General features: G+C 49.1%; 2 protein-coding genes across 5 annotated transcripts in view; both read right to left on the bottom strand.

Moving 5' to 3' along the window:
- The window catches only part of Rdh5 (retinol dehydrogenase 5), a 5,415-nt gene extending 2,686 nt beyond the window's left edge, over nucleotides 1-2,729 (bottom strand). The window contains exons 1-3 of one of the 4 annotated variants that reach the window (XM_010644789.3): nucleotides 2,624-2,729; nucleotides 1,702-2,042; nucleotides 1,294-1,552 (exon numbers count right to left, since the gene is read on the bottom strand). In XM_010644789.3, coding sequence (XP_010643091.1) covers nucleotides 1,294-1,552; nucleotides 1,702-2,011 — 569 coding nt within the window. In that variant the 5' untranslated portion in view covers nucleotides 2,012-2,042; nucleotides 2,624-2,729. Of the gene's footprint in view, nucleotides 1-1,293; nucleotides 1,553-1,701; nucleotides 2,048-2,623 lie in introns of all 4 variants that reach the window. The other 3 variants (XM_010644788.3, XM_010644787.3, XM_010644790.1) reach the window with 3 other exon arrangements.
- A 680-nt stretch (nucleotides 2,730-3,409) lies between these two features.
- On the bottom strand, nucleotides 3,410-15,783 carry Bloc1s1 (biogenesis of lysosomal organelles complex 1 subunit 1). Its single transcript, XM_010644793.3, has 5 exons — nucleotides 15,626-15,783; nucleotides 7,185-7,406; nucleotides 6,399-6,471; nucleotides 4,388-4,520; nucleotides 3,410-3,594 (listed from the first exon to the last, which is right to left on the bottom strand). The coding sequence occupies exons 2-5, from the start codon at nucleotides 7,243-7,245 to the stop codon at nucleotides 3,484-3,486; spliced, it is 378 nt and encodes a 125-aa protein (XP_010643095.1). The 5' UTR covers nucleotides 7,246-7,406; nucleotides 15,626-15,783; the 3' UTR covers nucleotides 3,410-3,483.
- Between the last annotated feature and the right edge of the window lie 9 nt (nucleotides 15,784-15,792).

Below are 15,792 nucleotides of genomic sequence, written 5' to 3'. Positions count from 1 at the left end.
GAGCTAAATCCCTGGCCCTGGACCTTGTGCTTTTGAGGCAGGCATTGTGCCACTGAGCTACATTCCCAGCCCCTTTTATGTTTTTTTGAGACAGGATCTCACTATGTAGAGACTGACCTGGAGCTCACTATGTAGCCCAGGCTGGTCTTGAACTCACAGCGATCCTCCTGCCTCAGCCTCCTGAGTGCTAGGATTACAGGCATGCACCACCATGCCCAGCTATGTTGTTTTTTTTGGAGACAGGGTCTCTTTGTAGTTGAGGCTGGCCTTGAACTTCAACAATCCTGCCTTAGCCTCCCAAATACTGGGCTTACAAATGTGTGTCAACGTGCCTGGCTTTGTTTGCTTTTTTTTTTTTTTTTTTTTTCTGGTGCTGAGGAATGAACCCAGGGTTTTTGCACTAAGCTACACCCTTAGCTTTTTTTTTTTTTCAAAGACAGGGTCTTGCTAAATTACCTAGGCTGGGCTGGAACTTGTGATCCTCTTCAGAGTCCTGGTCTTACAGGTGTGTACCACCCTGCCTGGCTCTAATTTTTTTCTTACTAATGATGTTAGGTTTGTTTTTTTTTGTTTTGTTTTGTTTTTTGGTATGGGGATTGAACTTGGGAATTTGCACTTTCGAGGCAGGCAGCAGAACTACTGAGCTAAATCCCTGGCCCAGTGATAGATTTTTTTTGAGAAGTTATCATGTGCTAGCCACTGTTGGATTCATTTTTTTGGGTACCTGGGATGAAACTTGGGACCCTTTGCTTGAGAGGCAGGCAGAGGAACCACTTGAACTAAATCCCGGCCCCACTGTTAGATTGTTTTACATACCTAATTTCAATCCCAATACCCACCAGGCAGATCTTATCCTGATTTAACGATGAAGAAAACACAGGTAAAGAGAAGTAAGTTGCTTAAGGTCACAAAGCTTATCGAGCATGCCTGTAATTCCTGGAGGCTGAGGCAGGAGGACTGCCATGAGTTCAATCTAGCCTAAAACTACACAGTGAGATGCTTTCTCAATAAACAACAAAGACTCCCCAAATTAAAAACTATGTCCTTATAAATTTTCCACTGTGCTGTGTCTTAATCATCTTTGTTGGGCTACATTGGGCAGGTGCTCATTTATTTATTTATTTTTAATCTTTGAGCCAATATTTATTTATTTATTTTTGCAGAGCTGGGGATCAAACTCAAGACCTTGCACTTGCCAAGCAGGCACTGGTGCCACTGAGCTAAACCTCCTGCCCGGATTTGTTCAGTGGGGTGCCACTTAGGCTTGGAGCCCGGAGCCCCGTGTTCTCTCACCTCAGACTGTCCGAGAAGGCCTCCAGGCCGAACTTGGAGACACAGTAGCCCCCACCATTGGCCGCAAGGCGACCCAGGACACTGGTGATGTTGACCACTCGGCCCTGGGCCTGCTGTAGCAGGGGCAGCAGGGCAAGGGTGACCCTGATGGGACCCAGCGTGTTCACATTCAGCACCTGGTGGAAGTCTTCCCATGTCAGCCAGGGTGTGGGTCCGATGATGCCCGCCACACCAGCATTATTCACCAAACCAAAAAGCCCTGTGGACACGAGACAGATGTAGGGCAGCGCCACAACCTCCTACCACTCCTCCCCACTACTCCTCTAGCTTCCCCCAGCCTCTACAAGGAGCTGCTGGGGTCACCGGAGGGGTCAGGAGCACCACCTTCCTGGTGGCTCTACCACTCACCTGCTCCCTGAACGTGTGTCTCCACCCACTGGGCTGCCTGATGGACACTCTGGGGATCAGTGACATCCAGCAGGGTGGTGTGGAGGCGAGAGGAGGCCATCTGCTGTAGTTCCTTGGCCCCAGATGGGGTCAGGCAGCTGGCCAGGACTCGAAAGCCCCTCTGGTCCAGCTGCAGTGCCAGAAGGCGTCCAAAGCCTGAGTCACAGCCGGTGACAAAGACGAAGGGACTGCTGGCAGGCAGCCTTTGCCAATCTCTGAGCAACCACAGTGCTGTCCAGAGCAGGGCACCCAGCAGCAGAGGGAGCCACATGGCTGGACCCAGATGGCCTGCAGGTGGCAGCCTAGGCTGGGCAGGAAAGCCTGTTGTTTATTCAAAGCCTGTTTATTCCAGCCCTTAAAGCCTTGCCCCTAACATCGTCCCAGCTGGTGTCTGGTTTGAGCAGATTGAGAAATTATTTATTTGGCAGATTATTGGCAAACTATGGCTTATTGTGCAAAACAAAGGCATGGGAAGACCCCTGTATTTGTGGCAAATGCAGCTACACCAGTGAGCTAGGTCCTGTGCGTGTATCTGCTGTTTGGGAGAAGGCTCTTCCTCACACTTTCTCTTACTAAACCAGGGACACTGAAATCCTCTAAATGTAACCACAGCCTTATTTTTGGAACCATATATAGAGCCAGGAGCCCTGCATTTCAGTCCCCATGGCCGCAAACTTGCAGTGTGATGCTGCGTACCTCACTGCATCTCTGAACTTGGTTTCTCTTGTAGCAGGTCCAGCTACACAACCTTGGGGTTGTGGCGGATGGAAGGCACAATGTGTCACGAAGGACGTTCAAAGCCAAAAGCCTTCAGTTATCAATACGTGTCATTCCAGCTATCTTCTCGGCACACCCTCAGCTCCCGGCCCGGTGTTCCACTTACCTCTCCAAGGGAGAACAGGCAGATATTACAACATGCAAAGCTGCTGCTTTTGCCTTGCTCCCGGTCTTCCCGGCTCCTACACTAGCTATGGCAAAGGTCGAAGTCTGAAGGGGTGTTAAGTGCATGTGGAACGGAGTGGAGGAGGTCCCCGGAGGAGGAGCCAGGGGCTTGGCAGAGGGCAGATCTGCGCATGCTCTTTCTGGGCTGTCCTCAGTCTTGGTTCCTCACCATCCCTGCTCTAGCCTCCCAGGGGGAGGAGCTGTCAGGGATGGCAGCTGCCCTGCTCTCTTGGTGGTCTTGGACCTGTCATTCCTTTCTCTTCTCAGCCCTGAAATGCCCCCAAGGATTAATCTCTCACCTAGTCCAGACACATGACACTGCTTAGTGCCAGGCTGGGAGAGGCCATGAGCACGAGGTGAGAGGCAGGGAGCCAGAACTGGAACCAGGCTTGCAGACTGCAGGACACTGAAGTCCAGAACTGGGAAATGTGGCATGGGGGCACTAGGACTGTCTATAAGAGTAGCTTCCACCCTCTGCTTACCCAATACGCACCAGGTCAAGGAGGAGAGAAGCCGGGACAGTAAAAGAAGTAAGGAGGAAGCAACCTCTGGCCTTTCCACTCCCACCCCCACATGAAGCCAGTAGCTCCTTGGAGTACACCACATAGAAATGGATGCTGCAGGCCTGGGGATTTAGCTCAGTGATTCTGCCACCTCCCTCGCAAGCACAAGAACCAGAGTTTGATCCCTGGTACCAAAAAAAGAAAAAAGAAAAGAAAAAAAGAAATGGACGCTGCATTTTATTCATGACCCATCAGTCTCCTCCTGTCCCTACTGGAGGGAAGGGGGAGGGCGGAGGGGCTAGGAGGGGGCAGACTGCAGCTGCCCTTTGTAGACGTATTCCAGGGCGGTGGCAATGGTTCTCATGTCCAGCTCAATGCTCCGAGCCCAATTCTCCACATCCCCGATTTCCTGGGAAGAGTGAGAGGGTAGAGTGTGACTCCCTGTCTGGGGAACATTTTCAGTCTATCTCCTGGAAAGGGCCTTACTTGGACCCACCAACTTTTAACATTTATTATCTTTTCTATTATCTTTTTTTGAGACAGGGTCTCACTATGTAGTTCAGGCTGGCCTTTAATTGACTATGTAGCCCAGGCTGGCCTCGAACATGTGGCAATCCTCCTGCCTCAGCCTCCCATGTGCTGGGATTACAGTCATGCACCACCACACCCAGCTTTTTCTTTTCTTTTAGATAGGGTTTTGCTATGTTGCCCAGGCTGGCCTCAAACTCTTGAGCTCAAGTGATTCTACTGCCTCAGCTTCCTGAGTAGTTGGGACCACAGGTGTGTGCCACCTCAAGTTGGGCATGATCTGAGCACTTTTGTTGTAGTGATGCTGGGGACCAAACCCAGGGCCCTGCACATGCAAGCATGTGCTCCACCACTGAGCTATGCCCCAAACCCAGCTTTTATTTCTTTAGCTTCCCTGACACTGAGGCCAAAGATGGGGTATTTGGGACCATCCCTACTTCTCTTTTTTGTTGTTTTTTTAAGACAGGGTCTCACTATGTAGTTCAGACTGCTCTGGAGCTCACTGTGTAGCCCAGGCTGGTCTCGAACTCACAGTGATCTTTCTACCTAGGCCTCCTGAGTGCTGGGATTACAGGTGTGCTCCACCACGCCTGGCCCTACTTCTTTCTTAACCAAAGCCTGAAAGAGCCAATGGGAGTTCAGATTAGAGCAGTGACATGCAGAGGACGGCCCACCTTGAGCGCCTGGTTGAAGTTCTCCACCATCCCGATCCACTGGCCTGTCTGCTTGGCAAACTGGGCAGCCTGGACCTGCAGGGTCTTCACTTCATGGTCCAGCTTTCTTTGGTTCATGTAGGCCTGGGCCACACTAAGATTGGAGGAGGGAGGAGGTCAGCACATCCAATGGGATGGGTGGAGCTTCATCTCCAGAACTGTATATTCCCTTGTAGTAGTGGGAAGCAAGCCAGGAGTCAGGGCTGGGGAAAACACTGTGATTCTGGCCTACAGGATGGGATGCATAAAACTACTATCATACATGCAAATGAAGCCAGCTCCTTCTTCCACTCCCAGGATTCCCAGGAGTGCCAAGTTGGGAGCTGACTAGAAACACACCCTCTCTTAACCCGCAAAGGAGTTCTTGAAGCTGGGTGGGGGGAGGAAGTTTAATCTGGGGGGGAAATATCCCTGAGAAAGAAACTGGGAGGGAAAAGGAGGTGTGGCAGTGCTTGGAAAATCTGGCAGCAAGGACACATCTGGCAATGATTGGAAGCCCAGGGATAAGTGCAAGAAGTTGGAAAGGGAAATTAGGCCTTTCTTGAGTCTGGGGTGGGATGGGACAGCAAACCCTTTCCCCAGAAACCCTTGGGCAAGAGAGAGAGGCTATCCCAGGCATTTCTTCCTGGCTCTCTTCCAGTCCTGTCCTTTCACCCACAATGAGCAAACACACATTCCCTCCCTTCTACTCATTCTCCTCAATCAAGGTACTAGCTGTGGTTACCATTATGACCACAGGGTTGGTGTCCTCAATCCTCCACCAATCTTTTTTGTGCTTCCCTTTTCCATAACAATTGTTCTGCCTTACTGGCCCTTGAATCTTTCACTCCCCATCCCAAAGCTCTCGGTCAGGCAGGAGACTCCACATCCGGTGCTCCCACCCACTGGAATGTGTGGGGGCCAAAGGAGGCAAGGGCCTGGGGGAAGTCAAGAGAGTGGGCAGGACACCTGACCAGGGCCAAGATAGACTGAGCCTTTGTTTTCCTTCCTGGGGAATAGGAGGAGCTGTGGGCAGCAAAACAAAACCCTTTCTAATCTGGCTTTGCATTAGCTGCCCTCTAAGCTAAAGTGAAATAGCCTCTAGCAAAGGAAAAAAAAAAAAGCCTGAGCCAACCTCACAAATGGTGGCACAGCAGAGTCCAGGGGCACCCACGTGGGCAGGGGTGTGGGTCCAAGGTTCTGAACCACAGTCTTTCTTTCTCCCAGTTTCCCTCCAGATGAGTAATGAAGATGACCCCAGCCCTTGCATGACTCCCTTGGATAACTCAGTCTTTGGATTCACAGCCAAGCTGTTCTGAGCACGCTGGGATGGAAGGCACCATACTGCCTCCTTTCTTCCAACAGCCGGACTATCAAATAGTCATCTCTGCACTCTTCTGAGTCACACAGCAAGAGTCAACATTCTTTGTTTCTTCCTAAATCCTTGGCTATTGTTGGCATCTGATTTAGGGCTGGGTAAGGGGGTAGTCTCTGGAGGCCCAGAAAGAAGCAAAGAAGCAGCCTGGCTCTGCCATAGCTCCTGGCACAGGTTCTACTCTCACCCTCACCAGTTGTGCCATCTCTTTCCTGCCAGCTGTTTTCCTGGCTTGCCAGAGGGTTGGAAGAGGAGAGGGTGGTAAACTGTGAAGAAGTGGGTGTTTGTCCTCCTGCCGAAGTGACAGCTGGACTTTGGAATGGACAAGGGAGATGGGCAGATGGCATCAAGCTGTGCTGGCAACTTAATGTGGGGAGGAGAAATCTGGCTGCATCTCCAACCACTGCAGCTGCTACTTCCTCACCAGTGTTAGTGGTCAGAGCTGACTCAAGCCTGTCTCCATTAAGTTACTCTGGGAGGCTGGAGGGTGGACGGGGAATAAGTGGACTGTCCCAAACCTTCAACAGCAGCCCGAGGCTCTGACACCTTGCTACTGCCTAACTTGGGTGATGGATGAGTGGGGGAGGTAACTGGTGTCATGGGAGAAGAGGCTCATACCCTACGTTGAGGTGGTCCACCAAAGCTTCTGTCAGGCAGGTCGCAGCAGTGATAGCTTCTCGCCTCCTCTTTTCTGGGGGAGGAAGGAAAGGTATTGGAGTGAAGCCTGGGTTTCTTAGGGGGTGCTGCGAATGCTTTCCCACCCCTTCAGTATTATTCTGCTAGTTCCCGGAACATCCAGCTAGATCCAGAGGGCCTGAACTGGAAACATCCGTGCGGAACACAAAGCAACCCCCTTCACTATAGATGAGGAAAGTGGTATCCTGCAGGGGTTAGACTTCCTCGCTCAGGGATGCCAACGAGTCGTGACAGCGCCCAGGTCTCCTGACTCCCAGGCACTCTTTCTCACTATCTTGCTCAAAGGATGAGCAACTCCGGGACTCCCAGTCTGGACTGAGAAGAGAAGTGCTCCTTCACTTTGGTAGCCTCAGGCCTCCCAGAACAGTCTCCGGAGCTGTCCGACGCCCTTTTCCAGCCAGCGGCTCTCCTTCCAGCAGCCAGGACCCGGCTCCCCCGACCAATAGGCAAAGCGACCCAGGGGTGAGGGGCGGAGCTAGGATGACGCTCGGGCGGGAGTGGGGAGCGTTTCCCAGGGGACAAGAGCTGCCAAAGGTCCTTTGGGCAAGGGGACGGAATTTCTAGAAGAGCCGCCCCACTCCCTCTCCTCTACTCGGGCTGCCCGTTACTACGCGCCCTTCCCCGGATCTGGGCAGGTACTAGAGGTCCAGGCTCCGAGCCGAAGCTAGGCCGCGGCCAGGGAGAAGGCCGACAGGACTTTCCGCTCACCCTGCAGTTCCTTGCGTTCGTTCTGCTTGGCTTGGTGTTCTTTGAGCAGGCGGGACAGCATGGTGGCGTGAGCCGGGGGGTTGGACCCCCTAAGAAATCCTGCAGCCGCGGGACGGAAAGGCGCCGCGGCTCCCGCGGGGCCTGATCACGTGACAGCGGCGTCATGTGAGGCCGGTGACCGCCCTCTCAGAGTCTTGAAGTGTTCAGTTGTGCAGATCTTGGCTAGGAAGGGAGGTAGAGGGTTGGCGCGGTCGGTGAGCTCTTTATTGGGCGCTCGCTATTTGTCGTTTGTTGGAATTAGCGTGCTTCAGTGCCCATGTTGCAGAGCCAATTTTAACATCACTGTTGGCTCTGAGACCCCTGAGAGGGTTGGTATTGCCAGAGTGGCTATCATAGTGCTGTTGGGGTAGCAGTAGCTCCCTGAGCTCATTTAAATTCTTTTCCTTCTCTGGCCGTACTTCCTGGCAGTGCTGCGGGTTCTCAGTTGATTCCAGCTCCCTTCCCTTAGAAGAGAATGCTTTCCTCTTTTCTAGCCCTCTCTCTTCTTACTGCCCCACCAGGTCGCTCAGCTCTGGGTGATCGCTGTGGGGAAGCATTTTAATCATCGGCCTTCTATGGCGCTTTGCTATTTGGCGAGCTGCGTGTGGTACAATTCTATCTCTGTCCTTTTGTGGTCAGGGAATGCGGACCCAATTAGTCTTAGCAGAAGCATTAAGTGCTTCTGCCAAAGTAGAAGGTAAATTATATAGTGCCTCTCTGAACTAAAGAGGAATGCTTCCAGGAGTAATCCCAACAAAAATTATAGACATCGCCGGCCGAGGATTTAGCTCAGTGGCTCCGCTCCCTGCCTCGCTAGCTAGCGAAAGGACCTAAGTTCCATCCCCAGTGCAAAAAAAAAAAAAAAAAAAAGAAAAAGAAACTGCAAATTTCCAATCAGAAGTGTTACATGTTACTAAGCAAAACTCCGAGTGATAGAAATGTGGATCAAACAAATTAAGTCCAGGCTGTGGGCACACCAAAAATAGGAGGTATATATGAGATTATAGAAAGCAGTCAAGAGAAGTCTAATACACATGGATTTCAAACAAGTCAGAGTAGTTTTTTTTTTTTTTCTTTAGATGGAGGTCTTGCTTTATTTACCAGGCTGCCCTCAAACTCATAATTCTCCTGCCTCAGCCTCCCAAGTAGCTGGAATTACAGGTACACACCAATGTGCTCAGCTTGTGGCGGGGACTGGGGTTTGTGACAGGGTTTCCCTATGTAGTTCAGGTTGGCCTTGATCTCACTATGTCACTGTATAGCCCAGGCTGACTTCAAACTCACAGGGATCCTCTTGCCTCAGCCTCCATAGTGATGGGATTAGTTGTACACTACCACTCCCCGATCAAGGTCTTGCACTATCATGCTAAGTGACTATGGGCAATTTGCTCACTCATTATGGATTTTACTTTTCTTTTTTAGTAAAATGGGGAGATTGTACTCAGTTGCTCTCAACCCTGGCTAAATTCACATGGGAGAGAGCTTTTAAAATGCTTTGGGCTAGGGCTGGGGCTGTGAAAGCACAAGGTCCTCAGCACAAGGTCTTCAATTTGATTCCTGGTACCCACCCCCCAAAGCTTTGGGCCTGATGTGGTGGGACAGACCTGTAATACTGGCATTCAGGAGGCTGAGCAGGAAGTTTTGCCCAGTGTTTGAGGCCAGCCTGGCCTACATAGTGAGTTCAAGGCTGGGATGAACTACATAGCAAGACCCTGTCTCCAAAAAACAAAACAAATCCCAAAAACATTTTGATCCTACATTGAAATAGATTCTCTGAGGGGTGGAGACTGAACATTATTATTTTATTAAAAAGCTGTTCAGGTGATTCTGATGTGCATCTGAGGCTGAAAATCACTGGCCTAAACAATATCTAAGATTGTTTCCCATTTTGGCATTTACTCATTTGAGGATTCAGTGGAATAGTTGAAAATTTTATTTTATTTTATCAGACAGGACCTTGCTATGTAGTTCAGGCTGGCCTTGAACTCACTGTTTAGCCCAGGCTGGCCTCATGCTCTGGGCCATCTTCCTGCCTCAGCCTTCCAAGGGCTGGGATTGTGGTGATCCTTCTGCCTCAGCCTCCCCAGTGCTGAGATCACAGCCTTGCACCACCATGCCTGGCTCATAGTGGAAACTGATTTCATTATATCTACTACAGATAGAGGAGAACCGAGTACTGATTGAATTAGAATAAATTCTTTTTTGAATTTTTGGAGTAAAATTGAGAATTAGTGATTGATTAGTTCATTCATCTATTTGTGAAATAGTACCCTAACATTAAGTACCTGCCAAATTTTAAATACAGGCTGGGGTGTAGCTACATGGTAGAGTGCTTGCCTGGAAGGCCCTGAGTTTGACCCACGACACTGTGCACACACACATACCTACACACTCACAAACACAAAAATCTTCCAATTTTAGGGTATGTGCTGCCAAAGTGAGCACAAACACAAAAATCTAAATTGTTTGGTGTGGTGGCACATGCCTGTGATGCCAGCACTTGGGAGGTTGATTACCATTCTTTCAAGGCAAGTCCAGGCTACGTAGTGAGTTCAAGGCCAACCTGGACTACATAGTGAGATCTTATCTCAAAAACAAAAATCAAAAAACAACCCCCCCCCAAACTAAGTAAAAATTTTGGATACTGTGTGTCTGTATGCTAATATGCATATTATGAACGTTTTCTCAACATTTTCTAGTCACTTACAATAAATAGGTCAAGCACTTTAAATGATTTAATTCATTTAGTCTCTAGAACATTTTTTTTTTTTTTGAGATAGGGTCTCACTATGTAGTTCAGGATGGCCTCGAACTCATGGCAATCCTTCTGCCTCAGCTTCCTAAGTGCAGGGCTTACAGGTGTGTACCACCACTCCTACCTTCTAAGACAATCTTGTGAAATATCATTATTGTTACCTGTAATTTTCAGATGAAGAATCTGACAAACAGAGCAGTTAGATAATAGAGCTAAGATACAAACTGGAGCTGAGTCCAGAGCCTCAGTGTAATCCTCTGTTCTGCAGAAACCCTGGGAGAGACCCCAGCTGGGGAGGCCAGGAAGCACTTTGTAGGGCAGCTCCCTGTCTCCTCACTGTGCCCCGATAGCTAGGTGGGCGTGAGTGGGCATGAGTGGAAGGGAATCCTGGCAGTGGGAGTGTTTGGGAAGAGGTGTGCTCCAGGGAAGGATGATCAATAGTAGCGGGAAGAGTGAGAGCATCACCAGGCAGCTTGGCCCAGTCCTCCCCTCCCTACTTCCTACTGCAGTGAGCAAGCAGAACAGAGGCAGATTGGAAGATGCCTGGTCTTCACTCCCAGAGCTATGTGGCCTGAGGGAGAGAGACAGGGATTGGCATGGCTGCTGCAGGATGGTGACCTGAGAAAGTGAAATGGAGGTTTGGGGCTTATGAGGTGGTTGGTGTTGGGGTCTTTGGGCTGAATGTGCAATGAGAATAGGCCAACTGGAGGAGAGTATCAGGCCCCTGCAGTGCTGCCCTCACCCCTTGGACACACCCTCCTGACATTTTCACAATCAGTGCAGAGTCTGCCAGGAATCTGCAGACATCAGCCCTGCCCTCCTCTCCCACATACTGGCTGATCCTTTGCCCTAGAGATGGGCAGTGCCTTATAGCTGGGGACTCTAGCAGATCTCCCTAGGGACATCTTCCATCTCTTCTTTTCCTGGGCCCTTATTGTTCACTGTCTAACCCCAGTTTCTGTTGCTTTTGAAGCTCAGCTGCACCTGCTTTTGTTAGAGATGGGAACAAGTTTCATGCATATCCAGAGACTCTCGAACTGTGAAACCTCTTTTCTGCCTACTTCTCCCTATAAATGCCACCCAGATTATTTTCCTTTAGGAAGAATAAATGGAACTCCGTGCTCCTTTTCTCTATTTCCCTGTTTTGAGGTCTCCCTCAGAGTTAGCTTTAATGAGCAAACTCCAAACTGGCTGGCTGGGCCAAGCCGTGGACTGGGAGCTGCTGAGTTGTTAGGGGTTGGGTGAGGACTGTGGGAGACATGGAGGGAGTGGAGGCTTCACACACTGGGAAATCTGGCTGGGCTTCAAGAGAGGGGGCCGTTTGTGGTGTGGCCAAGTTCCAAATGTTGGCCTGAAGCCAGGACTCAAAGAAAAGGGGCCCTCAAGACTGTCTAAATGGCGCCCTGTGGGAAATGACCTCCCAGTCCTCTCCTTGAGATGCAGGGGCTGCTCTTGGGTCCTCAAAGACCAGAGTGGTCAAGCCACTTCCCCATGGACTCCCTTCAGTCCCATTTATCTCCCTCTCCAAGCCACTCCCACAGTTCAGGCTCTGACTAGAGCCAGAATCCAGAGGCAGGCAGAAGAATTCTGGTGCTGGAGCACTGGGTGGGGTGAGAAAGTCTTTATGCTGTGTGCTGGGCTTTGAGAGCCTGACCCTGGGATGCACACACTCAAAGCCTCTCTGCCAGATGAGGTGGAGAGAGAGGTTAACTCTCTATTGTGCGTTATGGAAGCACTTGCTTGTGTAAGCTAGAGAAAACAGCTGGAAATAGTGTGATCTGGGGAGCTGAAATTAGGGATTCCAGATAGAGGGGAAGGAAATGTTAGCAGGAGAAAGGGTTGGAGAAAGCCTCATGTCTATTCTGACAAGGGCCAAAGTCTTTGCTGGATCTGGACATTTCACAATTTTTAATTTTTGAAATTATTTTGAAATGTGTTTGAGACACAGGAAGTTGCAGAAATAATGCATGTGAAAAAGAATAGAAGTAAAAAAATGGAAGCAAAGACTTTGTAAATAAGGAGTTGAAGAGGTGTTGAAGGGAAGGGGATGGGGAAAAAAGAATCAAGAAATATTATTCCCTATGATAAATGTTACACCCCCCCCACAATTATCAATAAACTAAAAAAAATGCAAAAAAAAATAGTGCATGTGGTCTTTTGTACCATTCATTCAGCTCCCCCCAAGGGTGAGGGACATGGTATGTAACTGGGAATACAGTGTCAAAATCAGGAGACTGACGTTGCTATGTAGTACTCTCTCTCTTTTTCTTTTCTTTTTTTTTTTGAGACAGTGTCTCATTATGTAGATCAGACTGGCCTTGAACTTGTGGTGACTCTCCTGCCTCAGCCTCCCAAGTGCTGGGATTACAGGTGTGCACCACCATGCTTGGCAATGGTATACAGTACTGTTAACTAGGTCACATGCCTTACTCGATTTTACCATGCACTTGTGCATTTGTGTGTATGTTTAGTACTATGCAATTTTTTATATTTGTTTTGATTTTTGAGACAGGGTCTCACTATGTAGTTGAGGCTAGCCTTGAATAGCCCAAGCTGGCCTCAAACTTGTGATCCTCCTGCCTCAGCCTCCCATGTAGAAATTCAGATAACCACTGCTATAACCAAGATACAGAGCTTATTACCATGAAGAGCCTCGCTTGTACTATCCTTTTATCTTTGTCCCTGGCAATCAATATTTTGTTCTTCATCTCTGTAGTTTTGGTTTTCAGAATGTTACATGAGTGGAATAATGCAATATCAGCTCCTCCACCCCCCCCCATACTGATGCTTGAGTTCAGGACCTGGCATTTGCTAGGCAAGCACTTTGCAATTTAGCCACATCCTTAATCTGAGCATTGCTTTTTATTTTTAGTTTTGAGACAGGACCTCACTCTGTAGTTTATGTTGGCCTTGAATAGGGTATGTAGCCTAGGCTGGCCTTGAACTTATCATCCTCCTGCTTTGGCCTCCTGAGTGCTGGTATTATAGGTTTGCACTGCCACACCTGGTAGAGCATTGTTTTTTTTTTGGTACTGGGGATTAAACTCAGGACCTTGAACTTGCAAGGTAGGCCAGGTGTCACTGAGCTAAATCCCTGGCTCCCTTCATTGGTTTTTAACTATTTTATAAACTGTCAACATAATAAGTTCTGTGCAGATTATGATTTTTTTATGCTAAGCTTCCATGGATTGCTCTAGTGTTTTCATTATTACTTTCTACTATAACATTCTGGTCTCGGTTCTCCTTTAGGGAAAATCTACTTGTCTATATTTACTAGGCTGGTCTAATGCTCTTGTGTGTTCCCTTCTCTCCCACTATTTTTAGCCAGGCTAATTTTGGGAGGCCAATCTCACTTCTTTTCTATTCCTTCCTCCTCTGGCGGGTGAAGTGACTTCTCAAATATTTGGACACAGGAGGTCAGAAGCAGAATCTTGGCATCCGATTTCAGCCTTGGATTTATTGGCAGCCAGTGGAGTGGAGACCAGGCTGGCAGGAGCTGCAGGTGCAGACGTGAAGGCAGCAGGGACTCTCGAGACATTTGGACTCAGGTCTGAAGTCTGGGCTTCAAGTCTGGAGTCCTGGTTCTGTCTTGATTTTACAATTCTGCATTCATATGTCAGCTCCTTCCTACTGTCTGGGACTCTGACACAGAAAAAGATGGTTAATGGGAGTAGTGGTGCATCCTGGGGCCAGCCCTTCCATCACACGTGGATTTCTTTGTAGCACCTGCTTAGAGGTGCATGACTGCCCTGGACATAACACCCATGGCTGAGGTATAAAATGGAGGACCACAGCACCGAATGCATTTCAGAGTAATTTAGCTGGGGCTGGGGAATTAGCTCAGTGGTTCTGCTGTCTGCCTTGCAAGCACAAGGTCCTGAATTTGGTCCCCAGTACAAAAAAAAAAAAAAAAAAAAAAAAAAAAAAAAAAAACCATTAAAAAAAAAGGGCCTCCAGTTTGTTTATTTTTTTCTTTGAGAATTATTACCTTGGGCTGTGGATTTAGCTCAGTGGCACCATGCCTACCTTGCAAGCACAAGGTCCTAAGTTTGATCCTTGGTACAATATATATATATATCTCTGAGGGAGCAGATGGAAAGCAGATAAAAATAATTAAGATGCGTTAGTGTTATGTACATTTACCAATTCCCCTCAAGGAATGTACCATTATGGACTACATACATACACAAATAAAAATAAAGTATAACTCTGAACAAAGAGGTAAGGGAAACAAAGGGAGGTGGACATGGTGGCACATGCTTGTAATTCTAGCACTAGGGAAACTGAGGCAGGAGGATTGCCATGAATTTGAGGCCAGCCTGGGCTACATAATGGGTTCAAGGCCATCCTGAACTACATAGTGGGACCCTGTTTCAAAAACAAAAAACAGGGCCGGGGATTTAGCTCAGCAGTTCCGCCATCTGCCTTGCAAGTGCAAGGTCCCGAGTTCGATCCCTGGTACCAAAACCAAAACCAAAACTACAACAAAACAAAAAAATGAGAGACAGATAAAGAGAATATGGGAACATGAGGAGTTAGGTTGCACACATCCTAGAGCTTTTAAGATAGGAAAGGAGAGAATCATAAAAGAACATTTGAAGGACAGAGACAATGACATTTAGAACAATTTCAAGAGTGACAGAGAAGAAGGTGGGGGGCAAGAGTTTGGGATGAGAGAGAGAGAGAATGGACATATACAGAAATTGAGGGCTGGGGATTTAGCTCAGTGGTTCAGCTGCCTGCCTCACAAACAAGGTCCTGAGTTCAATTCCCGTGTACCAAAAAAAAAGAGTGTGTATATATGTGTGTGTGTGTGTGTGTGTGTGTGTGTGTGTGTGTGTGTGTATTATTGACACCATCAATAAAGGGAAGTAGGAAGGGAAAGTGGGAGTCAGCAGCATTCCAGTTTTTGTCAAATTATTCTCTATCTCTCCTCCTAGCCTCATTTCTAGATTGGAGTTATAAATAGAGAATTGGAAAATGTCCCATCCCTCTCCTTCTGTCCCAGGCTGGGGGAAGGGAGAGGAAGAGGGACAGGCCATTGGGTCCCTGTGGAGATCCCTTTTCTGTCCCACCCAGCTCGGTTTGAGCCTGCCCAGGCCTCTGCCCCTGCAGTCCCTGCCTCTCCTGCTGCCTGGGAAATGCACAGTCCTGCCAAGGGTCAGAGGCTGGAGACCGGCTTCCACTGCTGCCCTTGGGGCCCAGCCTCTCTCATACTTGCCTTTCTTCGACACCCGCATCCTCTCCTCACCAGCTAAATTTGCTCTTCCTGCACTCCTTCCTTCTTTTTGTTTTCTCCTTTCATCCCCGACCTTGGTGATCAAACTTAGGCCCTCCTTCTCCTTCTCCATTCCTTTTCTTTCTGCACCTCCCCGTTTCTCCATTTGCTACCTCCCCATGTCTCCTTAGCTGTTCTCCCTTTCTCCTCCTCTCTGCCTCTCCCGGTTTCCTTGACCGTGGGTAGCATCGCCGCTGTCATTTGCGTGGGAAGGGGTTTGATTCCAACAACTTCAGGGGTGCTCTGTGGACCTTGGGGGGAGGGGACCACCCCAGACCCAGACCCAGGACGCCCCCCGTCCTATCTTCTCTTTTCATCTGCGTATTTCTCTTCCCAGGTCCTCCTTAATCCTCTTTGCGCTTCTCTTACCCTCCTTTCTCTGTTCAGGCTCTTCTCTAGCTGTACTTCTCGCTTGCACTCCTCTCCTGGGCGCCGCCCCCACCCCCTTAGTTTAGGGGCTGGGGCGGTGGAGGACGTCGCCCCGCGGGAGGTCGCGGCGGATTCCAGCCGGATCCCGGCGGCGCATCCTTCGCGCG

This window comes from Fukomys damarensis, unplaced genomic scaffold, assembly GCF_012274545.1.
Source record: "Fukomys damarensis isolate Sample0158 unplaced genomic scaffold, DMR_v1.0_HiC HiC_scaffold_15, whole genome shotgun sequence".
Taxonomy (NCBI): Eukaryota; Metazoa; Chordata; class Mammalia; order Rodentia; family Bathyergidae; genus Fukomys; species Fukomys damarensis.
The sequence above is the reverse complement of the archived record's forward strand: the minus strand, read 5'-3'. Positions and strand labels throughout refer to the sequence as shown.

What these genes read in the sequence shown, in the direction of transcription:
- Bloc1s1 (XM_010644793.3), bottom strand. Translation starts at nt 7,245, where the DNA reads ATGCTGTCCCGCCTGCTCAAAGAACACCAAGCCAAGCAGAACGAACGC. An exon ending in GTGGACCACCTCAACGTAGG is followed by an intron (nt 4,521 to 6,398) that starts GTATGAGCCTCT and finishes CTCCAATCTTAG; the next exon opens with TGTGGCCCAGGCCTACATGA. An exon ending in ACTTCAACCAGGCGCTCAAG is followed by an intron (nt 3,595 to 4,387) that starts GTGGGCCGTCCT and finishes CACTCTTCCCAG; the next exon opens with GAAATCGGGGATGTGGAGAA.